The sequence below is a fragment of the Arvicanthis niloticus genome, chromosome 24 (assembly GCF_011762505.2).
Source record: "Arvicanthis niloticus isolate mArvNil1 chromosome 24, mArvNil1.pat.X, whole genome shotgun sequence".
Classification (NCBI taxonomy): domain Eukaryota; kingdom Metazoa; phylum Chordata; class Mammalia; order Rodentia; family Muridae; genus Arvicanthis; species Arvicanthis niloticus.
The window spans coordinates 14,458,052-14,485,640 of NC_133432.1; the positions used below are offsets into that span (position 1 = coordinate 14,458,052).

The window sequence follows — 27,589 nt, forward strand, 5'->3', positions numbered from 1 at the left end:
AGGGTTTCTCTGTGTAGCCCTGGCTGTCCTGGAACTCACTCTGTAGACCAGGCTGGCCTCTCAGAAATCCACCTGCCTCTGCCTCTCAAGTTCATTATGTATACAGCAGTCTCCTACATGTATTCTCATAAGACCAGAAGAGGGCACTACATCTCATTAAAGATGGTTATGAGCCACCATGTGGTTGCTGGGAATTGAACTCAGGACCTCTGGAAGAGCAGTCAATACTCTTAACCTCTGAGCCATCTCTCCACCCCCTGCCTCTGCCTCTCAAGTGGGGATTAAAGGCATGTACCACCACTGCCTGGCTGTGACGTTTGTTTTTTAAGTGAATGATTATAATAAACAAACAAACAACCCCCCTAGCATGTTGCCTAATACCTTTACAAGATCAAAAGTCTTAGGTATTACAAGTGAAAAAAACAAATTAAGTAAGTTATTATAGGTTAACAAAGTGTAAGCAAGCAATCTACTTTTTCTCAGCCAGTTCTCATGCTACCTGGCTGCAATTTGCAGTTATAATGAAAGGATCAATTATTTCATTATTTATCTTTAAAAATAATCTTATAAAAGAATCTTAAAAATCAGAAATCTAAGCTTGTGTGTGTGTGTATGTGTATATGTTTGTGTGTCTGCCACACACAGTGACAGAGTTCCTCTGTGTAGTCCTGACTCTCCTGGAACTAACTCTGTAGACTGGCTGGCCTCAAACTCACACCTGCCTCTGCCTCTCAGGTTCTGGGGTTAAAAGTGTAGGCTACCACCACCTCCCTGTCATCAGTCATTGCTACTTTAAATCCTCAGGGTGTACACCCCCCAACAATTTTTATAAAATCATCATATCAGAAAGATGAGTGTAAAAATAGGTACAAGAAATTAATCATCACCTTGATCACCTACCCAGCTTTTATCGAGAAAGCCACATAAACGTAAGCCCTAGCTTGGGCTGCCATTGTTCCTGTTCCCTGAACTCAAAAAATCCCTGGCTCAACTTTCAAAAGTGTGTCCTTCTGGATTTTAAATTGTTCCCCCAAATTTTTACATCAAAGCCATTAGCAAAAACATCTTAACCTAACTTTTACTAACAATTTACATCTCCAGATTCTTTCTAAGGTTGGTGGTCACTGCTAACAGTCTACATCTCTGAGTTCTTTCTGAGGGTGGTGGTTGAAATCATGAATCTGCTCCAACAGCAATGCTTGAAAAACATCAATCACTATGGTTATAAGTGCCAATGACACTGCTCAGTGAGGGGCTGGAAACATCCCTCAGAGTTTTCCTACCATTCATAGCTTATGATGGATGAGATGACCAGATGACCCTGAGGGTAGCAAGCAGAGTAAAACTCCACAACATCACGAAGTCCTCAGGACATGTAGTCTGTTGGGGTCCACACTCGCCCCACGTTGGGTGGCCAAAAAATGTCGCGGCCCAAGCAAAATGTTGAGGCCCGGGCCGACCCACATTTGGGCGGCCATTGTATCCTGGCCCAAGCTACCGCTCCGGTCCGCAGGTCGGGGTTCAGCAAGAGCGAGAGTGAGGACAGACTCGAAGAATGCAGACCAAACAGAGTGTAATTCAATCCCGTTTATTCTTCAGTCTAAGTCCTAAGTCTTTCGTTCCTAGTGCCTAGTTCCTAGTCCCTAGTGCCTCCAAGTTCCAAGTTTCTTCTTCCAAGTTCTCTTCCAAGTGCCTGCTACCTAATGCCTAATAACTAACTCCAAGTTGTACTGTCTAACCTAATTCCTAGTTCCAAGTTGTACTCTCTGAAGTGTCTCTTTCTTCTGTGTCTCCTCTGTCTGCTGTGTCTGATTCTCTCTAGAGCCAAGTGTCTTCTACCTAATGTCTGATGTGTCTGATTCTCTCTAGAGCCAAGTGTCTTCTACCTAATGTCTGGTGTGTCTGGTTCTGTCTTCTGTGTCTCCCTAATGTCTGATGTGTCTCCCTAATGTCTGATTCTCTACTGTCTGCCTCTGCCTTTTATATGTCTTACTTCTAAGCCACGCCTCTAAGTTACACCTTTAATCGTGCCCTTTGGTCTTGTCTCTAAATCTGATCTCTACACTTCTAAATCAGACTCTTAAGTTACACACCTTTAATCTCACACACCTTTAATCTCACGCACCTTTAATCTCAAGGTATCTAAACCAAGATTATCGGAGTGTGCTCAGTTGTTGTAGGCTATTGTAATCCAAGTCACATGTCAGGGTATATGGCTCAAGATGGCTGCAAAGCTGATAGCCGCTTTCTGCTAAAAGTCGGCCCCCAACAGTAGTCATCTCCGCACACCCATCGCAGGGTGCTAACCAGTGGGCTAAATTCCATGGGTTGGTCCTAAAGCTGTTTGCTTTTTTTCTTGTGGCCCCCAAATGGGTGGCATATTTAGAAACAGGAATTCAAGGCCATCTTCAGAGACAGTGTTTGAGATGATTCTGAGCTACATGAAACATCCTATCTTTCTCCCCTGGGGAAAAAAAAGAAAGAAAATGAAAAAACAAAAAACAAAAAAACCAAAAAAAAAACCAAACTCCTCCTGTTAGTGTCAGTGAAGAATTGAAATTTGAAAGATTAAATGAGCAGATGCATGGCCAGTGTGTGAGAAGGCAATGAAGATCTGGGTTTGTCAAAGCAGACTCGACTGCTTATCAGCTAAAGTCATTTACACATTTTAAACAGATGCTATGTAAATAACAGCAAAGTTGCCTTCTACATGTCTTGATGAAAGGCTAGAGAACAGACTAGAACTAGAACAAGAATTAAATGGCATCTAGCAAACAGATGGATAGTTTTTTCATAGTAAAGTAGGAAATTCTACCTTGTGGGACACTGGGTGAGGGTGGTGTTCTAGAGACTGTAGCTCAGCAGCTGGAGGTTTCAGATGTGTATGAAGCCCTGAGTGTTCTGTTCTTCAGTATAGAAATGGGGTAAGGGAAACAAACTTGGATTATAGGTACACAATAATAGTGATATGAAAAATAGATATGTAAATGTAGAAAATATGTAAATGATAAAAAACGGAATACATATTGATTAAAGGTATTAAGAGAAAAGGAAATAGTATGTAGTTGACAGGGTCTGACTTAAACTGATCAAATAAATGTTCATTTGAGATAAATGGGATAGTGAAATGTCTTGGGAATGCAGATGGTTTTATTTTTATTTAATACCTTGAGGTGATTTGTGCTACAGGCAATAGAGAACTAGATATTGGAAAAGTTTTTGTTTTTTTGGGATTTTTTGTTATTTTTTTTAATCTTTTTTAGTGGTGTTGGGTATTTAACTCAGGACTTCACACACCCTACTCAAAAACTAACAGCACAATGAACATATTTTTGAGGCATTTTGGTTAGATACTCTGGCACATTCCCAGGGGAGGGTAAGTCAATCTCTGTTTACCACCAATAGGCAAGAAGCTACAAGATCATGGAAAATTTAAGTCCAGTTTGGCAAAAAAGTGGGGGAGGGGCATTACATACAGGGACATGGGTGAATGGCAGTTGCTCCAACACCAAAGTTTCACTTCCAGTGTTTTAGTTTTTTAAAGTTATTTATTTTTTGTATATGAGTACACTGTAGCTGTCTTCAGAAAGCCAGAAGAGGGCACCGGATTCCATTATAGATGGTTTGAGTCACCATGTGGTTGCTGGGAATATACTCAGGACCTCTGGAAGAGCAGTCAGTGCTCTTAACTGCTGAGCCATCTTTCCAGCCTGTGTTTTATTTTTCGGGTCTTGTCAGTGTATAAAATGATATGGGGGGATCTGTGGTATGGTTAAGAGGAAGGTTTTTATTGGGGATATGAAAGAGAGAACAGCCAGCGGCATCTGTGTTGTTGTTGTTTTTTTTTTTTTTTTAAAGATTTATTTATTATATATGAGTACACTGTAGCTGTCTTCAGACACACAAGAAGAGGGCATCAGATCTCATTACAGATGGTTGTGAGCCACCATGTGGTTGCTGGGATTTGAACTCAGGACCTCTGGAAGTGCAGTCAGTGCTCTTAACCACTGAGCCATCTCTCCAGCCCCCATCTGTGTTGTTTTAAAACAAAATCTCAGTTGTTAGCTGGGCAGTGGTGGTGCACACACTTGGGAGGCAGAGGCAGGTGGATTTCTGAGTTCTAGGCCAGCCTGGTCTACAGAGTGAGTTCCAGGACAGCCAGGACTATACAGAGAAACTGTCTTAAAAAACAAAACAAAAATCTCAATTGTTTGATATTACCAATGAAGACTCTAGAGCCAGATGCTGGGGTGAAAGCCTGTTGGCTGACAGGCAAAGAGAGCACTCAGTTCATCTTCCTCCTCAGCTATTTCAAAAACTTCATTCAAACTTTTCTAATGTGTGTCTATTTGACCTCCTGACTCCCCCGCCCCCCCCCCCCTTTTTTTTTTTTTTAAGAATCCCGTGTTCACTTCCTGTCAACTGGCTGCTTGCTCTGCCTCTTGACACATGGGTGACTTTATCTGTTTACAATGTTCAAGCATAAAACTCCTGTATTAAAGGTTTGTGCTAAGGCTGAGCCATACCACCACTAAAACCAGGTTTTTCAAATAACACAATCTCAGGGTTCATAGTGTGATCAAATATCCTGTGTCACATCTGGAAGAGTCCAGAGTAGAGAGAAAAGTATACTGAACAGAAAGAACATGGCCAGCAGACTAGACATGGCTAGGGCTACCCTGCAAGTGCGGGGGGAATAGCCAGAGATAGAGAAAACATAGAAGAGCAAGAGCAGAGCACTGAGCAAACAGCATGAATAGCAGAATTGTAAGAATGAGTAGCTGGAGGGAAGGAAACCAATGCTCTAGAGAGAGGGGAGAGGTGGTAAAGGCTAGGATGCTAGCTTACATGGACTTGGAAATGTTTAACAGGCACAGGTACTTGTGTTCCAGCATGTGCTTTGATGTGGTGATAGGCACCACAGGTAGCTGTATGTCCCTTATGCCAGAAGTGAAAGAAGTGATTCCTTTTGGTCCAGAGGAATGTTGGCTTGTAGCTATTGGCCAGAAATCCCAAACAATGAAGGTAAAGTTAGTTTGTAGAAGGAAGCACCCATGTCTGAAAGTGATGTCTGAGTGGCAAAGTGACAAATCAGAGAGACTTGACACAATAGGATATTTCCAACTCTCAAGAGGAGAGAAATAAGGAAAACTACTTAGGAGCAGTATAGAGAGGAAGGAGGAAGTTTTATCGAGGCAGTTGTACAGATTGCAGAGAGAGAGCAGGCTGAGTCAGAGTGAGGAGCCAGAAGATTTGAACAGATTGTCAGTTAGCTGAGGCCAAGCAGAGCAAAATCCATTCAGAAGCCCAGTCTGAATGAACCAGAATTTGGAAAGAATTTGAAAGGGTTATCTTAGTCAGCATTAGGTCTCAGAGGTTGAAAATATTGTAGGACTAAGTTGGATTGTATGGAAGCTGGAAGCTTCCAGACAGGTTAGCAAAGACTGTAAGGCTCAGACTCAATTACTACAGGAGAATAAGATACCTTTACAACGGAAGCAAGATACTGATCTCTACAGAAGTGTACTGTCTAATCAGAAAAACAAATAGCTGCAGTTCTGAGGGAGTGCAAACTATGTATTTGGAGTTATACAGGCCAGAAAAGGGAACTTTTACATTTCAGTCTGTACACCTAGTTTCTGCTTTCTCCAAAAAAATTGATGGAATTCCTTATCATGACATCATCTCCCAAAGGAGGGTCTACTGATATGTTAATCCCAGAGGCCTCCCTGCTCCTGATATTGTCCTATCAACTCCAGCAATTTCCTGAGGACACCCGAAGCTTCTAAGTTATTAACCCTGAAGGCCTCAGGGTTTAGATTTTTACGTACAGACTCCCAGGATTTTTCAAGATCAGACCCTGGTAGTTGAAGACCTGGCCATGTATAATAAGCTGATAAGACACCCATCTTGGGGGCTGGAGAGATGGCTCAGTGGCTAAGAGCACTGCTTGCTCTTCCAGAGGTCCTGAGTTCAATTCCCAGCAACCACATGGTGGCTCACAACCATCTGTAATGAGATCTGGTGCCCTCTTCTGGTGTGTTTGAAGACAGCTACAGTGTACTCATCATTCATATTATATATATATATATATGACACCCATCTTGCCATCAATGCAGCGTGTGTGTGTGTGTGTGTGTGTGTGTGTGTGTGTGTGTAATTTTAAGTCCTAACATTTCAAGCACTAAACATGTCTGTGGGAATGGTTGTGTTTGAGATGATGGTCTTCCAAGACTTTTGAAATCTCAGGTACTCCTGTTTATGTGGTGCTGGGGATCAAACCCATGGCTAGGCAAGAGTGGCCATTGAATTATACCCCTAAGGCCCTTTCCAGTGGTTTACCTGTAGCCTATGCTAGCCTGATGCAATCTTCCGGTCTTTGCCTCTCTAGGGATGAATGGAATTCCAGCATCTCCCAAATTTTTGCCCCCTTCTCCAAGAGGAAATTTATTGGTTTTACCAGACAGGGTTTCTGTGTATAGTTCCAGCAGTCACTCTAGACCAGGCTGGCCTAAAACTCAGGAGATCTGCCCACCTCTGCCAGACTGCATCTTTCAAGAGAGAATTGTAATAGCCCCATTATCACAGACTTCTAGTTCATCATTTGTAGGTCTTTACACCATATGGTAGTTACCATCACTCTAGCTGGGTGTCCCTTACATGAATACCCATTACACAAAGCAGAGCTGTAGCCAACAGGCCCTGAGATACCATTCAACTCTCAGCTTCACAAAGTTGTTTTTGTGTGTGGCTTTTTTTCTTTTTGGATGTAAGATCATACTATTAGACCAGGCTGGCCTATAACTTTCAGACATACACCTGCCTGTCTCCTGAGTGCTGGGATTAAAGGTGTGAGTCATGTTTTTTCCATTCCCTCACGTCTTAGTTCCCGTTGATCTTCAAAGGGATAATGAGCAAATAGCATACAATGGACTTGTTATAAGGCACTTTATTAGAATAAAAGTGCTCACATCCCTTGAATACTTTAGTCTATTTCCTGATTAACATGAATTAACAAAATACTGCACAGCAATTCTGCCTTATAATAGAAAAACAGTACTCTTTTAATATGCTTCACTCCCCCCCTTTACATTTTTGCTCACTGTGGTACTGCCTACAACCTATAATAGCTGCTATAAAAAGGCATTTATAACGAGTTTTTAATTATAAAATCAAGGCTACACAAAACAAACTCAAAAAAGAACACCAGGTAATTTAAATTAACACCAGTTTTGAGAAAACCATTTTTATTATCACTGCCCAGCTTGTGTGCAGGATTATGTACCAAATGGCCAGATCTTCTAAAGAACATCTACATAACATTTCTTTCATGTTTCAAGAGATGAAAATAACTGTACAAGGTTAAGTACAAAAGTACACAAGACAGCGGACACGAGAAAATCTATGTATGAGATTTTATCCCACCCGAAGCTTTAATATATTTGAAAAGTAGAATTCATGAACTAAAAAATATTGTCCTTCTATAGTCCTGTCAAGTTTAATGGAAGTGGGTTTAACGTGATTACAACACTAACACCAGTATCACTGATCTGATATTTACAAAAAAATCGTATTTTTCAATAAATTAAAGTCAATGCAACACCCATGCAAGCTAGAATACTAGCTATTTGGTGAACAAGGACCCGACATCAGAACAAGTCTATAAAGTCCCAAATTGATATTTTTCAAACTGTATCCATTCCACGCATTGAAGATGTGAAACCCAAACCCATTCCTCTTTGTGTGTGGGTTTGTGATCTTGCCATTTCATACTGAGCATCAAGATTTCGAAAAACTTCTTCTTGTTGCTTCAACGTCTTGTAACTTTCTTCATCAACAGAGCTACAGCCAGCTTCATCTTCACTCTAAATATCAGACACAAAACGTTTTAACTTTTAAACCAATATTTTCAGGAGCACAGTGTACAGAGCACAGAGTTGTAGTGTCCTCGAGACTGGACATGGACAGTTTTGAATTTTCATGTGGATGCTGAGAATCAAACCTGGGGCCTCCAGAAGAACTGCTTTTAACAGCTGAGCCATCTCTCTAGCACCAGATCTAAACTATTAAACATAATAGGTAATAAAACACTTGTAAGTACAAAGACATTATGGGAACATAACATAGTAACTTATTCTAAGCAGTGTGGTAAAGAATAGTGCACTGAGCATATAACCGCCATAAATAAGGTGAAGTAGGGAAAGACCTGTTTAAGGGACAACAGTGTTTCTATTTTAAGATTGGGTTTAACAGAAAAAGAATGCAGGCAATGGTGGGATGAACAGTGGTGGTGGGGCTAGCTATTAGCATATGGAGATCACTTTTTGTTAAAGGCCCCACAAAATAATCTTAAGAGCATCATTTCCCCCCCCAGCAAATTCATTAATCCTGTTTAACTTCCTTAAAAGATAAAGATAACAACAGAAACAAAATCTCAGAGGTTTCCATGTAGCCTAGGTTGTCAAACCCTTCTATGTGGCTTAGGATGAGCCCTTCCTGCTTCTACTTACTGCTCAAGTATTAGAATCAGACACCGGAGCCAAAACTCAAGACTGCTTAGAGCCTGGCTGGCTAAGTGGCACAAGCCTTTAATCCCAGTGGCTTGTCTCAAAAGTAAAAAACAGGAAAGCAAAAGGAATGGTTAAATTTTGATAGGTGTTTTGATAAAGGAGGCTGAAAAAACAAAACAAAAGATAAAACAACAACAACAACAACAACAAAACACAAGACTCAACCATCTAAGCTACATTCCCAATCCTCTTTTAGATATTTATTCTTTTCTCTGAGACAGGGAACAGAGACCTGGCTTTTCTAGACTCTCTTTGTAAACTAGGCTAGCCTTAGAGATCCACCATGCCTGGCCTGATTTAGAGTTTTTAATACATGGTCCCATCAGGTAGCCTCAGCAGACATAGTCATGTCTATGCAATTAACCCGGAGAATGGAGATACTCTCAATAAGATACTTGTGAACTGACACACCATTAAAATACTTTGAGGTGGAAAATCGATGTTGCCATGAAATCAGAAGTTAGAAGCATCCCTAAAAGCACAACTCACCTTAATGCCCATTAACTTCCTAAATTTGACATTTTGGTCCTTGTTTCCAAAATTCAATTTTTCCCATATTTCAGCAGACTGAGATTTGTCCTGTTAAGAAGCACTGGATTTTAGAATATATAAATATACATATGTATATATATAAATGTTTATGACATTATATAAAGGCCACAATACAGTCAAAATAAAGTGATAGCATTTCAAGTATTCTTTCACTGGAATTTTTTATCTTTAAATACTTATGGAGTTACAAAGGTAATTTGAATACCTCATAATAAATCCCATGCCCACTGAGAAAGCATGTCATATTTTAACCCAAGCAGTCCTGAAGTACTGTCTCAGCCTCCTTAGTGATGGGCGAGAGGCATGAACCACTATCTCTGGCTTATAATGTAATACAATCTTTGATTAAGCTGCTTAATACCTGCTACCCACCTCTTATAAATATACAAAAATAATTGGCTTTCTTCAAAAGTTTGGTTCAAATGAATTTAGTCTTTTGAAACTCTAATACAGTATCATCCATGAAAGTCACAACCGAAAATCATAAATTAGTCATTTTTAAAAGTTGGACAAAAACATGTATTTTCAATTTTAAGTAACCACCCCAAACTTGATTATAAAAGTTCTTAGAAATGTTAGCTTTCATTTCAGTTTGTCTTTATTTTTATTTATTTACTTATTTTTTTAAAAGATTTATTTATTTATTTTACGTATTCGGGTACATGTAGCTGTCTTCAGACACACCAGAAGAGGGCATCATATCCCATTGCAGATGGTTGTGAGCCACCACGTGGTTGCTGGGAATTGAACCCAGGATCTCTGGAAGAGCAGCCAGTGCTCCTAATCACTGAGCCACCTCTCCAGCCCCCTCAGTTTGTTTTTATGAAATTACTAGTAGTGTTAAAATGACAAGAATCCACAAGAACTTACGCCTTCTTTCTTGCCTTGCCAGAGCATTTTCCTCTTTTTCTCTTGCTCAGCAAATTTCATTGGATTCACAGCTGCTGGGTTATAGTAGCTGGGTACAGCTATTCCGGTCTCCGCCAAGGCTTTAGCTTGCAGAGCTGCCATTTGAGCTGCCATAGCTATCTGAGGAGTAACCTGCGTTCCTGATGCCAACAGTGCCGCAACATTAAGAACAGAACCTCCAGTGGCTGCAGCCGCTGAAAAAGCACAATTGATTTTTAAAGACGTAAGCAATGTAATTCACACAAAATTTTGTATATAAAACCTTACAATTTGTAAAATGGCAGGATATTTTCTCACTAAATATCAGGAAATCTTAGCTCACAATTAACATGTATGTTCATGTGTTCATCAATAGACATTTGCTTATTATCCCCAAAGAAATGTACTCGAGCCATCTTAATTAAAACATTTAGAACAAAAACATCATTTATACCTACTAGATGGTATTGTCAAATTCTAGAGAAATGCTAGATAGATTCTTATAGTAAGTTAGCAATTCAGAACATAGCTCACTATCTTCCAAGAAGTGTTTGCTTTTATGTATATATATGTACCACATGCATGTCTAGTGCCAAAGAGAACAAGAGAGCATTGGATCTCCTGGAACTGGAGTTACAGGTGGCAGTGAACTGAAATGTGGGTTGCTAGGAATCAAACCCAGAACCACTAAAAAGGCAGCCAAGTGCTACAAATCGCTGAGCTTGCTCCCCGGTCCTCTTCTGGCTTGGCACCTGCTATGTAGAATAGGCTGTTAAAAAATTCAAACTGCCTAAGGCACCATCCCCTTCCAGGATACAATCCTCTTAAAAAAAAAAAATCCTTCTCTGATCCCTTGTTTTCGTAGACAGTCTTGCTATGCTATAGCTCTGTCTAGCCTTGAATTTGCCATGAACCCCCTGAGAGGTTAGATCATGGGACACCACACATATCAGGCTTAAAAGTTCTTAAACATAGGAAGCAAGTTATGGTATTTTTTGCTTGCTTTTAACCAAGAGTAACAATTATTTACTTATTAAGAAATTAGCTGTTCATGAGTCACTGAGATAGCTTGGTGAGTAAAAAGAAAAGCCTGGTTACCTAAGTTTGGTTCCCATAATCCAAAGGAAGAGGCAAGACGTGATTCCAGAAGTTGTCCTGACTTATCCGTGTATATATACAAAGAAATATGTGTGGTTATACACGGACACAAAAACTAAACAAAACAAGAAAACAAAAAACCCCAAGCAAGCAAGCAAACAAACAAACAACCCAAACAAACCTCCAAATGATACAGCTGGGTGTAGTGGCACACACTTGCTAATAAGTAGTACCTAGGAGGTTGCCATAGGAAGATAACACATTTAAGGCCTGGCTGAGGTACAGAAGACTGTCTCAAAAATCCAAAGACTGGGATGGAGAGATGGCTCAGTGGGTTAAGAGCACTGGCTGTTCTTCTAGAGGTCCTGAGTTCAATTCCCAGCAACCACATGATAACTCACAACCATCTGTAATGAGATCTGATGTCCTCTTCTGGTATGTCTTCTCTTAAAATATTCCAAAGACCGGGACAGACAAGATGGCATAGTGGGTGAATACGTTCCACCAAGAAAGAATGTCTAACCAAAAATTTCCCTCTGACCTCTACACATACACTGTGGCATAGGCAGGTAGGAAAACACATACAAACATACCCCATGTAATTAAAAACAAACAAAACATACCCCCTTAATCCAATATATATACACTGGGTTTTTCCTTTTTTTTTTTCTTTCAAAGACAGGATTTCTCTGTGTAGTTCTGGCTATCCTGGAACTCACTTTGTAGACCAGGCTGGCCTCAAACTCAGAAATCCGCCTGTCTCTGCCTCCCAAGCGCTGGAATTAAAGACATGCGCCACCACTGCCCGGCACACTGTTTTTTTCAAGACAGGGTTTATCTTCATACTCCTGGATATCTTGGAACTTACTATATGGACCATGATGGCCTCAAACCCAGAGATCTACCTGCCCTTGCCTCCTGAATGCTTGGATTAAATAAAGGCATACACCACCACCAACTGGCCCCAAGATAAAAATCTTATCACAATAAAAACAAATGTACAAAGGGGTTAAGGATATAGTTCAGTAGCAAGACTGCCTGTTTGGCAGGAGCAATACTCTGGGTTCTCTCTAGCCATGTACATCTATACCCAAACTTTTTGGGTTTGTTTGTTTGTTTGAGACAGGGCCTCACTCTGTTGACATCCACCGGCTTTGCCTCCCAAGTGCTGGGATTAAAGGCAAGCACCACTATATTCAGGAACACAAAAAGGTTTTTGAGAAGATGAAAGAGTGCAAAATGTTTATGCAGTACCTTCATAACAAGTAGAGAGAAAGGTGATTCTTTTCCTAATAAACTTTTTGTATCTTTCAAGCTTATATATTTATTTTTATAACCACATAATTCATAGTTACCTGCAGCCATTTCTTGTTGTTTCTGCTTTTCAACCATTTCCTTTTCTCGTTGTTCTTGTAATTTCTTTGCCCTTTCTAATCTATCAAAGACAATGTAAAAACAATTGGATGTAAAACCAATCATGGTATATATACAAATATTTCATACATAAAGCTTTAATGTACACCACATTCCTCCAATATAGATCAGGTACCAGTCAGTTAATGAATATTTCAGTACAATTCTCAAACTCTTTTTAAATAGTTGGGGGTTGGCTCATGTTGTCTGTGGGGGCCTTAAATTGCAGGGCTATGTATGCTAGGCTACCACCAAAGAGGCATACTTTGTTGTATTTATCCAATAAAATTCTTGTGACAGAATCTCAATAGCTTTGGCTAGACTTGAACTGACACAGTGGTATTACAGGTGTCTGCAACAGTAACTACTCGACAACCTGCCCCAAGACAGGGTTTCTTTGTATAGCTTTGGCTGTCCTGGAACTAGCTCTGTAGACCAGGTTGCCTCAATCCAGACCTTTGTCTCCCTAACCCTGAAATGCTGGAAAATTAAAGGCTTGTGCACCACCTCCTGACTTAAAAAAAAGTTTATAAGCAGAACCTCCCCTAAATAGTATAAAATGTAAAAATGTCTAGACAGCCAACACATATATGAAATGCCACCACTCAGAAGAACAGCCAGGGCCACCCTGCTTTAAAAACCCACAAATAAAAAAATTAATAATCCGCCAGGTGGTGGCGGCGACACACTCCTTTAATCCCAGCACTTGGGAGGCAGAGGCAGGCAAATGTCTTGAGTTTGAGGCCAGCCTGGTCTACAGAGTGAGTTCCAGGACAGCCAGGGATACACAGAGAAACCCTGTCTCGAACCCCCCCCTCAAGCAGCCTCCAATTTCAGTACTGGCTATGATAGCAAAGATAAAAATTAAAGGCTGCAAACATCATACTGGTGTTATGTAAATTATACTGTATGCTGAAGTGGCAAAACAATGTTTATAAAGAATACTGCTTGGGAAAGAATGACATGGGTAAACATAATCCACATATTTCATATTCAAAGAAGGGAACACAATAATCTTTAATTTAGAAGATATACAAAAACTCTTCATCGCAATCTAATTAAAAGGACAAACTAAATTAGGAAATCTATGACTAGGAAAGTAACTGGTAATAGAATTTAAATCTCAACATAAAACAGAAGTTTTTTTTTTTTTTGTTTTTTGAGACAGGGTTTCTCTGTGTAGCCCTAGCTGGCCTGGAACTCACTCTGTAGACCAGGCTGGCCTCAAACTCAGAAATCCACCTGCCTCTGCCTCCCAAGTGCTGGGATTAAAGGTGTGCGCCACCACTGTCCCTCGGAATTATTCTTTACACTAAATTACCATGTTTGTTCAGATTCATTTCTTATTCAGCAGATGAACTGCTCAGTTCTTGAATGAGAAACCACTTTCAAATGTTATGTTTCATTAATGTAGTTCAAACCCGGCAGGACACATGTACATTATGGTGACAGTTAACAGATGTTTGCAATTTTTCTCTTTTCCAGAGGCATCTCATATACTCTTATAAGTAATGAGAATGATCTTAAATTTATGACAATTCCTGCTTCATCACCCAAAATGCTAAGATTAGAGATGTGTGCCACTGAACTGAGTTACATTCTCAGCAGATACTTGCACTTAACCCATAACCCCTTTTTTTCTTTTTTAATAGGTCACAGATTATTTATTTCCAAAACTGCCTTAAATTCAGACACAATTTTTTTTTTTTTCTGAGACAGGGTTTCTCTGTGTATCCCTGGCTGTCCTGGCTGTCAGAAATCCGCCTGCCTCTGCCTCCCAAGTGCTGAGATTAAAGGCGTGTACCACCACTGCCCGGCTTGACACATTTAAAAAAAAAAAAAAAAAACAACTGTGTATTTTTTCTTTTTGGTCTTACATAGACCTAACACTGTCCTCAAAGTATATAGTCAGTTAAGAATGACTCTGAATGGATCCTCCTGCCTCTCAATGCAAGAATTAAAGATGTGTACCAACATATACAGCCCATAACTTTACCTTAGTGACAGTTAAAAAAAGAAAATATAACAGATGAATGTAAGAAACAGCAAACTTCAAAGCTTGGAAAATACTGTCAGTTAACAAATAAATCATTATAAATTAGATTTCCATAACTCCATTGCTCTAAACAAGATAACTATTGGTTGCACTTGTAGGGCCATTGCAGGTCGGAACCAACTCCATTCACTAAGGTGAACGGATGAAGAAGGGGTGAGCTCACACCTTTGCTGCTGTTCAGTGGAGTTTCTGCCAGGCTGGCTTCACAGGGCAGCAGCACACCAGGTTACACTGTGATAACTGTATTTTTATAATGAAAAAAAAAAAAAAATACAAACTCAATTTTGTAAGGAAAAAAAAAAAAAAAAAAAAGAAGAAGAAAAACCCCAAGTCCAAAAAGCATAATTTTCAGAATATGCAAAAAATTGCAAACATAGGTTCTTGGCTTTTGGTCTCCTGAGGTAGCTCTTTGGCCCCTGCAAATTTCAGTTACAGACCTGCTCTAATGTGGCCAAACAACCACCCAGTACTCAGAAACTTTGGAAATGCAACATTCTTTCTACACTAGAAGATAATAAATTGGCTTTTGTGTACCTACTCAATCTAAAAACCAATGACAAAAATCTCAGTGTTCAGGTGCTTTGTCTTAAGAAGGGAAAAGACTTGTCTTAAGAAGAAAAAAAGACAAATAAGAGGTCCTTGAGCCATATTTAAAACTCAGAGTCCTCAAATGCAAACAACAGACATTAAAAGTCTAAATACGTGAAAAAAAAAAAAAAAATCAGCTAATCCCAAAGGCAAAAAAACTTGTCAGTCCTCCTGAATGTGCAAATTAAAAACCAATAAAATCACCAACTAAAAACCTACCCTGATAGTTTTGTATCATAAATGTACAAAAGCATTTATGGCTAGGATCTTTTAGAGGGAGGGAGGATTATTCTGGATTAAAAGCTTGTCTATACAATTGACCAGCTACTTAAAAGTCGAAAAGGAAAAAATAAAAACTATATGGGAAAATATACATACCTCCTAGCTAATGCTTCTTGGGCATCCATTGCTGTGTTTCTGCCTCTGAAGGGAGGTGGACTAGGTGTCCGGCTTAGGCTTCTGCTAAATCTTCTTGGTTTTTCAATTCTCTTCTTTCTATCTCTACAATAAATAGTATTTTGTGTCTCATTATGGCCACCCAATATATACCTTCAATAAAAACCAATTTTCTTTACATAGTTCAACAAAAAACAGTACATGGTTTACAGTTAAAAAAAATCTTATGTCTGTGCACTATTTGCATGTCTGGATTAAGGACAGAAGAAGGCATCAGGCTCAATGGAATTAGTTACAGATGTTGTAAGAAGCCATGAGTGCTGTGAACTGAGTAAGAGTAGCCAGTGCTCGCAACCTCTGAGTCATTTCCCACCCCCAACAATGAATACATCCTTTAAAGTAATTCTAAATTTCTCATACATATGGCCAGCTGACACCCATTTCATAGCTGGAATCACACTGGCTATTTCCAAGTTTCTGCCTATAATACTTAGTGATGCAAAGATTAGTTCCAAATATTGTTTATCCTGTATGTTTATATATACACAACGAGGACTAAAATATTTTTAACCTGAGTTATTAATATCTCAGATAATAGTTATTAATCAGTAAATTACAAAAATGCAATAGAAAAAACTCTTCCAATGCGCTCAGAGTTGGGCTCGGATGTTAAGAGTACTTGTCATTCTTAAGACTGAAGTTTAGCCCGGTGGTGGTGGTGGTGGCGGTGGCGCACGGCTTTAATCCCAGCATTCGGGAGGCAGAGGCAGGCGGATTTTCTGAGTTTGAGGCCAGCCTGGCCTACAGAGTGAGTTCCAGGACAGCCAGGGCTACACAGAGAAACCCTGTCTTAAGAAAGAAAAGAAAAGAAAAGAAAAGAAAAGGAAAGGAAAGGAAAGGAAAGGAAAGGAAAGGAAAGGAAAGGAAAGGAAAGGCAGGGCACTGGACTGAGTTACTTGTCACCAGGAAATGTTTTCACAAACTGTGCTATGCTTAAATATGCCTTAAATAAACTACTAAGTGTCAGACTCTCAAAGTAGGTACCAATCAATACCAGCTACTGAGTCATGTTGTACTGGACTTCCTTCTTGCCTCTTGAAAATTGACAATACAGCCATGACATTTAAAGAGACTTCCAAAATCCACTAGCATCTGCATACATGGTAAACACATACCAATATATAAAACCCAATCTTTAAAAAAAAAAAGTTACCGACCCAGACCAATTACAAACATTAAGAGTAAACTAATTGCCTGAAAACAAGTTACAACAGACTATATTAACACTATGTATATATATAGAATTATACATATGTACTCAGTAACAACTGATGAAGAATATAGCCATAAATTTGAAGGAGAGCAGAGAGGGGTATATTGGAGGGCTTGGAGGGAGGAAAAGTAGGACAAAAATGCAAATAAAACAATTTCAAAAATAAACAAACAAGGGGCTGCAGAGATAGCTCAGCGGTGACTGTTGAGCACTGACTGCTCCTCCAGAGGTCCTGAGTCAATTCCCAGCAACCACATGTTGGCTTACAACCATCTTAATGGTATCTGATGCCCCCTTGTGGTGTGTCTGAAGACAACCAGTGCCCTCACATATATAAAATAGACAAATCTTTAAACAAACCAAAAAAAAAATTAATAAGCTTAAAAAAAAATTCCAGCTCTTGGGAGGCAGGAGGATGTCTTAGAGCTTAAGACTACCCTCGCCTACACAGAGGGCTCCATAGGACAGTCAGGACTAAGAACTATATAGACACCCTTTATCCAAAAACAAACCCTAAAACTTTTAATCCCAGTAATCATGGGGAAACAGAGGATAGCTTGGTATTTTTGGCCAGCCAAAGGCCACAGTGAGACTCTTACCGTGACCATAAAACATACCACAATCTAGAAACAATACTTGCTATGAAAACAAGAGGAACTGATTTTAAATCCCCACAACCTATGAAAAAAGCTGGATATGACTGTAACCCTAACATTTGGGAATCCCAAGAGCTTGCTGGCAGCTTAGCCAACATGGCAAGCTTCAGGTTTTCACCACTAAAAGAGCATATGCATGCATGTACACATGTACACAGACACCCTCCCCCAGTGGCTAGAGATGACTCAGTGGATAAGAAAACCTGGATTCCATTCACTGTATCTATAGAGAGGCTCACAACCACCTATAACTTTAGTTCCAAGGGATCTGACAGTCTTGACCTCAGGTACTATGCATGCATGCAGCACACATACATTCAAGAAAAACCACTCAAAAGCATTAAAAAAGGATCAAAACAAATTGGCAAATTAGAAAAAGGAAATCCAAAAGGTATGATATTCATAGTGCCTACTGCACATATAGCAAGCAGCAGTCATCAAAAGTAGCTCTTGTGATAAAAAAATTTATGTTACTTGAACCTTAACCTTTGTGGCGCAAGGCACAGAACCCATGGATGAAGTATACTAAAGAATGTCCACTGAAATGTAACCACTAGGCCCTACATTCCTTTTTATTGATGATGTATTAGCAAATAAAATTGTTGCACACTATACTTTATTCAGGATAATGAACACTTACCGACTTCGACTCCTTGACCTGCTCCTGCTTCTAGTCCTATGCCTGTGTCTGGATCTTGATCGGGAACGTGTTCTGATCCTTCGTTTTCTATCCCTGCTTCTAGATCTTGACTTTTTCCTGTCTCTGCTTCTGGATCGAGATTTTTTCCGATCCCTACTCCTTGACCGAGACTTCTTCCTTTCCCTGCTTCTACTGCGATGGCGCCTGAAATTCAAATGCACAAACTTGTGATTGCTCATAGATAGCTCCCCTTGACCTTTTGATTCTACCTCTTAATTCCTGAAAATTCCACTCTATATCATATAAGGTAGTTAACCAAAAACCCCAAATATGCTACCAAGACAGGAAAAAACCCAACATTGTTTATGTAACAGGGTAGGAAAAGGAGCTTTCTTCACCCCCAGCCATCAACAGACAGATACTATTGGTTGGGGTCTATCATGCACCTAAGGCAGGATGATGGCATCAATGAGGACTAAAAATTGAGGGGGGGGGTCCCCAACCCCACCCAAACAAAACAAAATAAATTTCGCAGTTGGATTCACTTTAAATGCTGACTCGTTATAAGAAATGTGAATTACATACAAGCTAGGGCAACTAGTAGACTCAGACTCTGGAGTGAAATCATCATTCTTGTCAACTCACCAGCTTTGATCTAATTTGAAATATGCTATGTTGGCTAAAATTGGTGTCTATCACTGCAATGGTAATAATATTGAACCAGGCACATGAAAAACACTACAGAGCATACACACTGGCTATCACTGATCCAGCTGCCCCGATATCATCAGAAACACAACAGAATAGAATGGTAGAAGAAAATCACAAAATTTCTTAATAAGTTTGTCAAAGACTTAAAAAAAGAAAAACAACAACAACAAAACCCAAAAAATGTCAAGATATAAATACACTGAAACATTTGGTATCATACTAATTATTGCCCAGACCTTACTGAAGATAACTCGTATGCATAAAATAAATCTTTAATCAATATTTTGTTTAAAACTATATGAATACAATGCTAGGCTAGGTAAAACCTGAATCTTAAAGCTACTGTAAGGCATTACACTGCAATAGCAAAACTAGTTACCTTTCACGAGATCTAGACCTTGAGTGACTTCTGCCCCGTGATGACTTCCTTTCTTTGCGTTTATGTCTGTCCTCACCATTCTCAGATGAATTTAATCGCTCTCTTCCTTTGTCAGAAGAATATTCTTTGTCATTGTGCTCCTCAGACTTGTGTCTCTTAGAGGACTTATCTTTGGATTCATGTCTTCTTGCCTGTTTTAACAAGAAGTTGGTTCTTTCAGGAAAATAGTGCAACAAAAAGAGTTAGTATGGGTATCAGTAAACAAAAATGTTGTGATGCAACATTAGTAACCTTAGGAACGTGTGGCAAATAAAATCTAGTATATCACCTAAAGGTACATAGTCATTACAACTTTCTTATTAAAACACAAAATTACAGTTTGTTCCTTTAGTATTTTAAAAACAGATAATGGAAAAGCTATAGCTCAAGTTGAATCCTTATTAAGAAATTAAAAAAACAAAACAAAAAACCCCACTTCTAATCCAATTTAAACAATTAAAACAATTTAGACAATTAAAAGACAGCTGGGAGTGGTGGCTCACACATTTAATCCCAGCACTCAGGATGCAGAGGCAGGTAGATATCTGTGAGGCCAGCCTAGTTCCTGAACAGGCAGGGCTGCTACAAAGAAAAACCCCGTTTCAAAAGAAAGAAAAACAACAACCCACAAAACACCAATCAAAAAACAAAACAAAAAAACAAACAAACAAACAAAAACAGAACTTCGGAATGCAGCTCAGCAGCAGAGCATTCACTAGCATGCATAAACCTAGGCTCAATTCCTAGTAACAGCAAAAAGAGAGGACATAATGGGCAAAAACATTTTGTATTATAAAATGAACTTCAAACAAAGCAGAAAAACATACTTTAACAAAAGAGTCATACATCCCACCATTTCAAACTAGGCAGAGTAGCAATATATCCCTTTCACTAGCCACATTCTCTCCAAAGACCTTATCTTTCAATGTCTACCAACAGTGGAGCAACCACTTAGCTTGCATCAATCCCAGCAGGCTTTGAGTTTTACTATATTTTATGAACCCAGGGTAGAAAATGACTATCAGTTTAAATTAAAAACCAAGGGTAACAATTCCTATGTCATAAAACGTAGCGGTATGATCAAATCTCAACTCTTGCCACTCAAATGTCAAATTTGTAAGTATTAAGTAATATTTATTTCCCAACCCGAACTTGGAAAACCCACCTTGTATTTAAGGCTTAAAATTTCATACAACTCAGGGTATTAAACTTAAATCGAATAGAAAACTCAGATCCTTTAAACTGTTTTCTCCTATTTCATATAAACAGGAGCTGAAACACAAAGCTTCACAGTAATTCATTTGGGCCTGGATCCCATCCCTTGCCTGAGTGTTACCAGGCCACCACTTCATCTAACACAACATGGATATTTCTCACGACAGGTCATAGCATATTCCTTTTGACTTGAGGTTAATTAACTTTAAAAACAAAGTAAAAAACAAAAAAAAAAATGCAGAGTCAATCATTTTGGAACATGCACAATGACACATCTGAAAATGATCAGTGACTTCTTATTTTGCAGAAAAATAAGAGACCTGGAGGCACAAGCCAAACCTTAGTTTCGTGACCAGCTCTCTAGTAACACGACTTTAGAAAACATTCTCAAATTTGCTATATAGTGGTAGACTAAGAAAAGCTTTAAATGGTAAAATTTCCAGAAACTTTAAGAGTTTATTTTAAATCAGTTCACAAACACAACATTACTATTAATTTTATAAAACATCATAACCCTTAACTGATTTAAGATATATTTATTTAAGGGAAATAGGAGTTTGAATGACTAATAGTTACCTTATCATGAAGTAGGCTTATTATTTTGCTATCTGAGTCTGCAGCGTCTTCAGTTCAGTCTCTTCGCGCATTAGCACGCTGAGTATGATTTATTATAGAAATGTTATCATGTGAGCTAAACAAAATAGTCATTTTCACAAAATCTCTCCTAAATTAAAAACTTAACAGAGCTTCCATTAGGGGAAGAGGTGAAGTCCCTGCCCACATTTGTTTTAGGAGTCCCTTGCCCAGCCCCCTGAGGCTTTCTTCCCTTTCTCACTGCTAATTCTCTTCCTGGGTAGCTCAGTCCTCATCTTCTTAGGTGGGTGAGGCAAGTTAGCTCCTCTGCAGTCCAGCTGCTGCCTTTGTTTTCCCTAAAGCTTTACTGTAAATGTCACTTCTCCAACTGTCCCTTACATTTTTATTGCAATAGTATTAGGTTCATTCACTGAACTATTCACTAAAGGAAAGGAAGAAAATTCAGTATTTTCAATAAAGAAAAAGTAGCCAACAAATAGGGTATGGTTAAAGATGACTGCTAGTTAAAAATCTTGAGCAGTTGTCAAGGATAAGGAGACCTGGGACCTCAGATTAATGGAAGCTCTGTATCACAGGCCTAAAAATCCAGTTTATTCTTCATATATTTTTATTGTGAATATTTTCACAATATAGTAAAAGTTAATAGCTTTTGAAGGTACTTTCCATATAAACAACTATCTTCTTGAAAAAATGATGAATCCAAATCATGCTTATTTTAAAACCCAATTAACCTTTTAAACTTCAAGTTTTGGTACTTACCTTGACAATGGCAAATAGTCACAAAAACATTTCTAGCAGACACTTTATAAGACTTTAAAGCACCTATTCACTACAAAGTGCTAATTACCTCTTTGCTTCTGCTCCGGCTCCTGTGCTTTCGTCCATCATTATCTGTGAACACACACACAAAATCCCAATTACATACATGAAGACACACAAGTATCTTCAATACATGATGATACAACAATAAAAAAAAGCCTGTAGTACAGGTCCAGGTTTGAATTGAAAGCAAAAGGGAAATTAAAATAAAATTAAATTAAAAAAGAGGCAAAGCCAAACAACTACCTCCTAAATTTCTGATCCAGCTAACTACAGTGCCTTCCTTCCTATGACACCTGTCTTAGGGGCTCAGAGGGTTGAATGTAGGTGGTCAGGCTTGTCTACATGTTACCCAACACTAAGATCTCATTAGATGTAAAGTCCTGGACTTCACACACCTATTCTCACACACATACCAAATAAACATCCTTTATTCACACACATGTATGGACATGTATGTGTGAATACAAACAAAACTCAAACAAACCAGGTTTGGGCTGAGCACACAATCCCAGCACACAGGAGGTTAGCCTGGATTAGGGAGACTCATTTTGAAATTAATAGCCAGGCTGGATTATATCTGACATTTCTATAGTCAAATGGGTGCTAGCTAGACATTTTCGTGTTTTTGTTTCTTGAGGTAAGGTTTTATGTAGCAGAGTTGACTCTTTTAATTTCCCTGCAATCAATGTCACATCAAGCTAGCAAATGTTCAATTTAAAAGTGATCACAATGCCCAATAAATTTAAACACACAAGCACATGACTAAGCTACAGCTTTTAAACAAATTACTCTCATGTTTCTCACTTTTGTTTATTAACTTTATCACATTAGGTCCTTATGTAAGCTAGACACTCTTACCAACTGAAGTCATATCCATCCCTGCTTTCTTTAAATAGCCTTCCACACTAGTTACTCTTCCTTTGGTTTACAGACAGTGTTTCACTATTTCGCCCGGGCTGGCCTGGATCTACAATGTAATTCATGCTGTCCTTGTACTTATTATATAATACCCTGTTTCAGAATTTAAGTGTCAGAATTACAGGTGTGTGCCATGCTCAGCTGGTTTCTTCTTTTGAAAGGACACACAAATACCAAGCATTTGGAAATATCAAACGTGCTTCAGACATTCTGTATTACAAGCCTTGGAGTGTAAGTAAATGGTTAAGGACTAACTAGAGTACTGGGTTCTAGCCTAAGTGATGGGGAAAAAACAAAAAAACAAAAACTCCCCATGCAGGTACTACAACACAGAGTTAAAGAGTGCTAAATAAATGTAGACTATATACCACTATCTAGACAACATTTTATTCCATTAAATTCCTTACCTGATTTTCGTTTTCTTTCTCTTGACCTTGATCTTGACCTTGAATAATGATGTTTTGAGGCTCTAGGAGAAACAGATATATCTGATTGCTCTTTTTTCTTTTCTCTATCTGGTGATGTCTTTTCTGGGACTAATCCATCTCGTTCTGTATCAATAGCCTAAAAGTTAAAAACAAAAATCAAAGTTTATAACTGCATCTCCAATTATCTCCTAGTTAAAGGACAAGGAATGAAGACAGCTGAGTTTTACCAGAAAAACCAAAACCCAAACATAGCTGATTTCCAAGTGGATGTATGTGTAATAAAGTAACAGATGTAAAGGATTTGACTGTAGGTATTTCCAATAAATATTTAAAGAAACTGTAAAACTTTAGATGCTTGCCAGTAATCAAATTGTTGTTATCATTAAAAAGCTATTTGAAATGAGCTGTTAAAAGTAGAAATGTACTTAAAACTAAATATATTAAAGTAGCATAGGGAGTATTTCTAGATTATAAAAGAATAAGCAGAAAATTACCTTACCTGAGAACCTAATTAACCTTCTTTAATGAAAATATCCCCTTGGCACAGAGGTACAGCAAAACATGTTCTGCCTCTCCGTATTTATGCTCTGGGCTATGGAAACATCAAGCCGTTTCCACGTTAAAGCATTTTATAGGCAATATTACAATATAAATTTTTTTTGCAGTGCTAAAGATTAAACCCAGGGTCTCATGCTTGTCAGGCAAGTTTTCTATCACTGAGCTAAATCTTAGCACTTACAAAACTGAAACAAAAAAACATAATGGCACACATACTTTCAGAGACCTAATTTATCTAAGGTTCAATTTCTTGTTATTTTCTAGTTTACAGAAGGTCACCTATCTTCTGTACTCTCAACAGCAACCAGCACAGAAACTCATGAATAAATGCCTAAGAAATGAATTTCAATTGTAACCCCATCACTGAAGCTAGTTCTGGTTGAGGATGTAGGTCAGTGGGAGAAGTGCTTGCTGCCTTTAAGTGAAGCTCCTCATTAAATCACCAGCTGGGAACCCAACTACCCAACCCTACTTCTGACAGCCGTGTGATCCAAATAGTAAATGTTTTACCATAACATTACTAAAGAAGGGTGGAAATGATGTATAACAGTACTGATGTATGAAATGTTAAAACAATTAAAAGAAAAGCAATACTAAAGGAACTCATTTAAACTGCAAAAATAAAAAGCATCTTCAGCCGGGCGGTGGTGGCGCACGCCTTTAATCCCAGCTCTTGGGAGGCAGAGGCAGGTGGATTTCTGAGGCCAGCCTGGTCTACAGAGTGAGTTCCAGGACAGCCAGGGCTACACAGAGAAACCCTGTTTCGAAGCTCTCCCCACCCCCCAAAAGCATCTTCAAGGATATATTAAAATCTCAAAGTTCCCTACAGTTGATTTTGAGATGGCATCTCATACAGGCAAGACAGGCCAGGCCCTTAAACTCCTGACCCTCCTACTTCCAGAGCATTGAAATTACAGATAAATAAGAGGTACTGGAAATAAACAGCTTCGAACTTGTCTGTAGTAAAGTGGTGAAGTATCTGACTGGAGATGGTAACAGGAAAATAAATCTGCTCACCCAGAGAACAGATGACTCAGGACAGGAGCTGGCAAACTACATTACTGTTCTGTACAATTCTTGAGCCCTCCTGCCCCCAATCCCCTTGAGATAGGTCGCTTTATGTAGCCCTGACTGTCCTGGAATTCAGTATGCACACCAGGCTGGCCTCAAACTCAGGTATCTGCCAGTTTCTGCTGGGATTAAACATATGTTGTTGGGCCCAGCTGAAGAATTTTCATATTTAAAAAGCTTGGTAAAGCAAGCAAACAATGACATCCATAAAACCAAAAGTATTTACCAGCTGCTCCCTTCCACCAAGTGTTTACCACTTCTCATTTAGACAGAGGGAATTACTAGTCTTCATCAGGGAGAATCATGACCAACTTTTTCCCTTGGGAAGATTAGTTCAGAAAATAAGTACCAAATTAAAGGAAGTGTATTATTCTACTGGGGCATAAAAAGATCAAAACTGATACCAGACTCCAATAATAAAATAACACACAAAAATAAGACAGATTTGGGGACTGGAAAGGTGGCTCAGCAGTTAAGGACACACAATTAAAAGGACAAACTTATGATTAGAAGTGAAATAAATTATGTGATAAGCTACCTATTGTAGCTCAACAGAGAACAGTAAGATACAGAAAGAAAGCATTCTAAACAACAGTCAACTCTCCTAAGTACTACCATCTCCCTGTCTTTACTATCTCCTAGTAATACATACTGCTCTATTAAATTAGTAAGGACATGCGTTCCAAAGAACATTTTTTTTTTCATTCTTGTTCTCTGTATCCATAAGGACGATTTCAGATTGGCCTATGAGTATTTTCTCAGCTTAAAAAGCACTTCAAACAAACACAGGCACCACTCCTCCCAAGCTGTGATGTCTCTGTGTTCAAAGCTGCCCTCAAACTTTTTCAATCTCCTGCTACAGCCTCTCACTCGCTAAAAAACCAGTACGAGAACTGAAAACTACAGAAAAAGACAACATGTAGCCCAGTAAAGTTTATTCTGTAGCAAGCTCAAAAGACTGGTAACAGAGGAACCACTGTGTGACACAGGTTATTAGCAGTCATTTCACATACAAAACACACTACAGAATAAAACCCACCTCATCATTAAATACACAAAATAGCAGGTGTTCTACCCTTCCCCCGGAGATTGAAAGCCAAAATATCAATCACTTAGCTTAGTAGAAATTAATATAAACACTGCCAACAAAGTGCACTGTGTTGAATCACTGGGTCCCTAAGTCATCCGTTTTTCATATTTAAATCGTGAAAACCCTAGATAACTGCTGAAGCACAGCATACAAATCCCTTTTTAGAAAGAAAGGCAAGCAGCAGATTTAATACTAGGCCAGTTCTCTGGAGGATTACCTTTACAGTGGACACCACAGAAATCAAAAACTGAATTTATTTCACTTAAAATAATAGAACACAAGAAAAACAATACCACTCTTTAAGTATACTAAGAAGCCCAAAGCACAACTTAGAAAAGTATTACTTCCATCATTTTAAAAACCTTGCCTACTCTTTGAAAACTCAAAAAAAAAAAAAAATTCTAAATTCAACTAGAAATAGGGTAGTGAGATGCAGAAAAAACTATCTGTACCATTCTTATTTCAAATATTCCAACTATCAGGAAAAGTCAGCTTTATTTACAATATGAAGTTAAAATCTGTTAAGTGAGTAAAAGGGAATACAAAATGCTCACAGGAATATTTTCTCTCGAAAACCAGAAACAAAAAATACCACAGGAAAATAGGATTCATTAGAAATGGGCATAGTTTATCCAGGGCAGGCTTCCTGTTCAGGTTACTTAGGTACGGCTTCCGTATGGATCAGAAAGGGGTCTTAAACAATGCTGCGGTTCTCAAAGACAGTTCCGGGGCAGCCTATTCTACAGAGAAACCCTATCTCAAAAAAAAAAAAAGAAGAAGAAAAAGAAAAAAAGTAAAGTAACACAAGTCGCTTTAAAGCCTAAGTATCAGGGAATGGAAACGGATAACTAGACATTTTTTTGCTCTTTAAAAGAATCGTAGTTCCAACCATGAAGGTTCGCAAAATTAGAAGTACTATCACTAAAGGTTCACTCAAAAAAAAAAAAAAAAAAAAAAAGACTGTCTCCTCATACACTGCGCCTTAAAGAGACTGCTTTTTAGACCTAAAACGTCCCAAAGGATACTTCTTTTTTTCTTTCCGGTCAGATGCGATAAAGCACAAAGCATGAACTCAGAAGCCTTACGAAACGCAACGCCTAACACTAGTCTGGGTCAAAGAGATAAATCCCACAGTTCGGTGGGCTTCTGAAGAAATATTGACTAAGGGAACCGGTGAGGAAAGTTCTGGGGAAAAAAGCCATTCCCTGCGGCTCCCCACCCCCATCCAGACCGCCTTACCTCCCCCTCCCTGCAGCAGGAAGCCATGATGGCGAGCGCAGAAAGCGGCCGCGGCGCCATTTTGTCCACACACAAGCACGGACAACAGCCCCGATAGCTGTTCACCCACTCTGTGTAAAGAGACAAAAAAACAGCCTGGGCTTCAAGCTCCAGTTAGTACCTACCGCCATTGTTTTTGAGTCCCGGCCGCTAAGGCGGCGCCTCTGCTTGCCCTCACTCAACAGTACCGGCCACCTCGAAGCTTCGCCACAGACTAAATCTCTTGCGCGAGAGACCCGGATGGCACAAAAGGGATGAGGCCCGGCCAGGCGCGCAGCTTGCTGGGAGAAAAAGTGGGTGGTGATAAGAGTTTCTATAACAACGCGGGTCGAGCCGGTGATTGGTTAGTCTTTCGA

The 27,589-nt window shown here is 39.0% G+C and overlaps 1 protein-coding gene across 2 annotated transcripts; it reads right to left on the reverse strand.

Annotated features, from left to right (window-relative positions):
• Nucleotides 1-6,933: 6,933 nt before the first annotated feature.
• Nucleotides 6,934-27,502, reverse strand: Rsrc2 (arginine and serine rich coiled-coil 2). 2 transcript variants are annotated; one of them, XM_076922855.1, is made up of 10 exons: nt 27,359-27,502; nt 23,216-23,372; nt 21,916-21,959; nt 19,221-19,411; nt 18,131-18,334; nt 15,544-15,666; nt 12,464-12,543; nt 9,993-10,225; nt 9,060-9,149; nt 6,934-7,865 (listed from the first exon to the last, which is right to left on the reverse strand). In XM_076922855.1, the coding sequence occupies exons 1-10, from the start codon at nt 27,362-27,364 to the stop codon at nt 7,686-7,688; spliced, it is 1,308 nt and encodes a 435-aa protein (XP_076778970.1). In that variant the 5' UTR covers nt 27,365-27,502; the 3' UTR covers nt 6,934-7,685. The 2 variants fall into 2 exon arrangements, with proteins under 2 accessions (XP_076778970.1, XP_076778971.1); XM_076922856.1 differs by lacking the exon at nt 27,359-27,502 and adding an exon at nt 21,051-21,128 and having other exon boundaries at nt 19,221-19,433; nt 23,216-23,318.
• Between the last annotated feature and the right edge of the window lie 87 nt (nt 27,503-27,589).

Coding starts and splice junctions, on each gene's coding strand:
- Rsrc2 (XM_076922855.1), bottom strand. Junction 15,667..18,130: donor AGGTCAAGGAGTCGAAGTCG/GTAAGTGTTCAT, acceptor TATTTATTGTAG/AGATAGAAAGAAGAGAATTG. Junction 9,150..9,992: donor GGCAAGGCAAGAAAGAAGGC/GTAAGTTCTTGT, acceptor GCTTCTTAACAG/GACAAATCTCAGTCTGCTGA.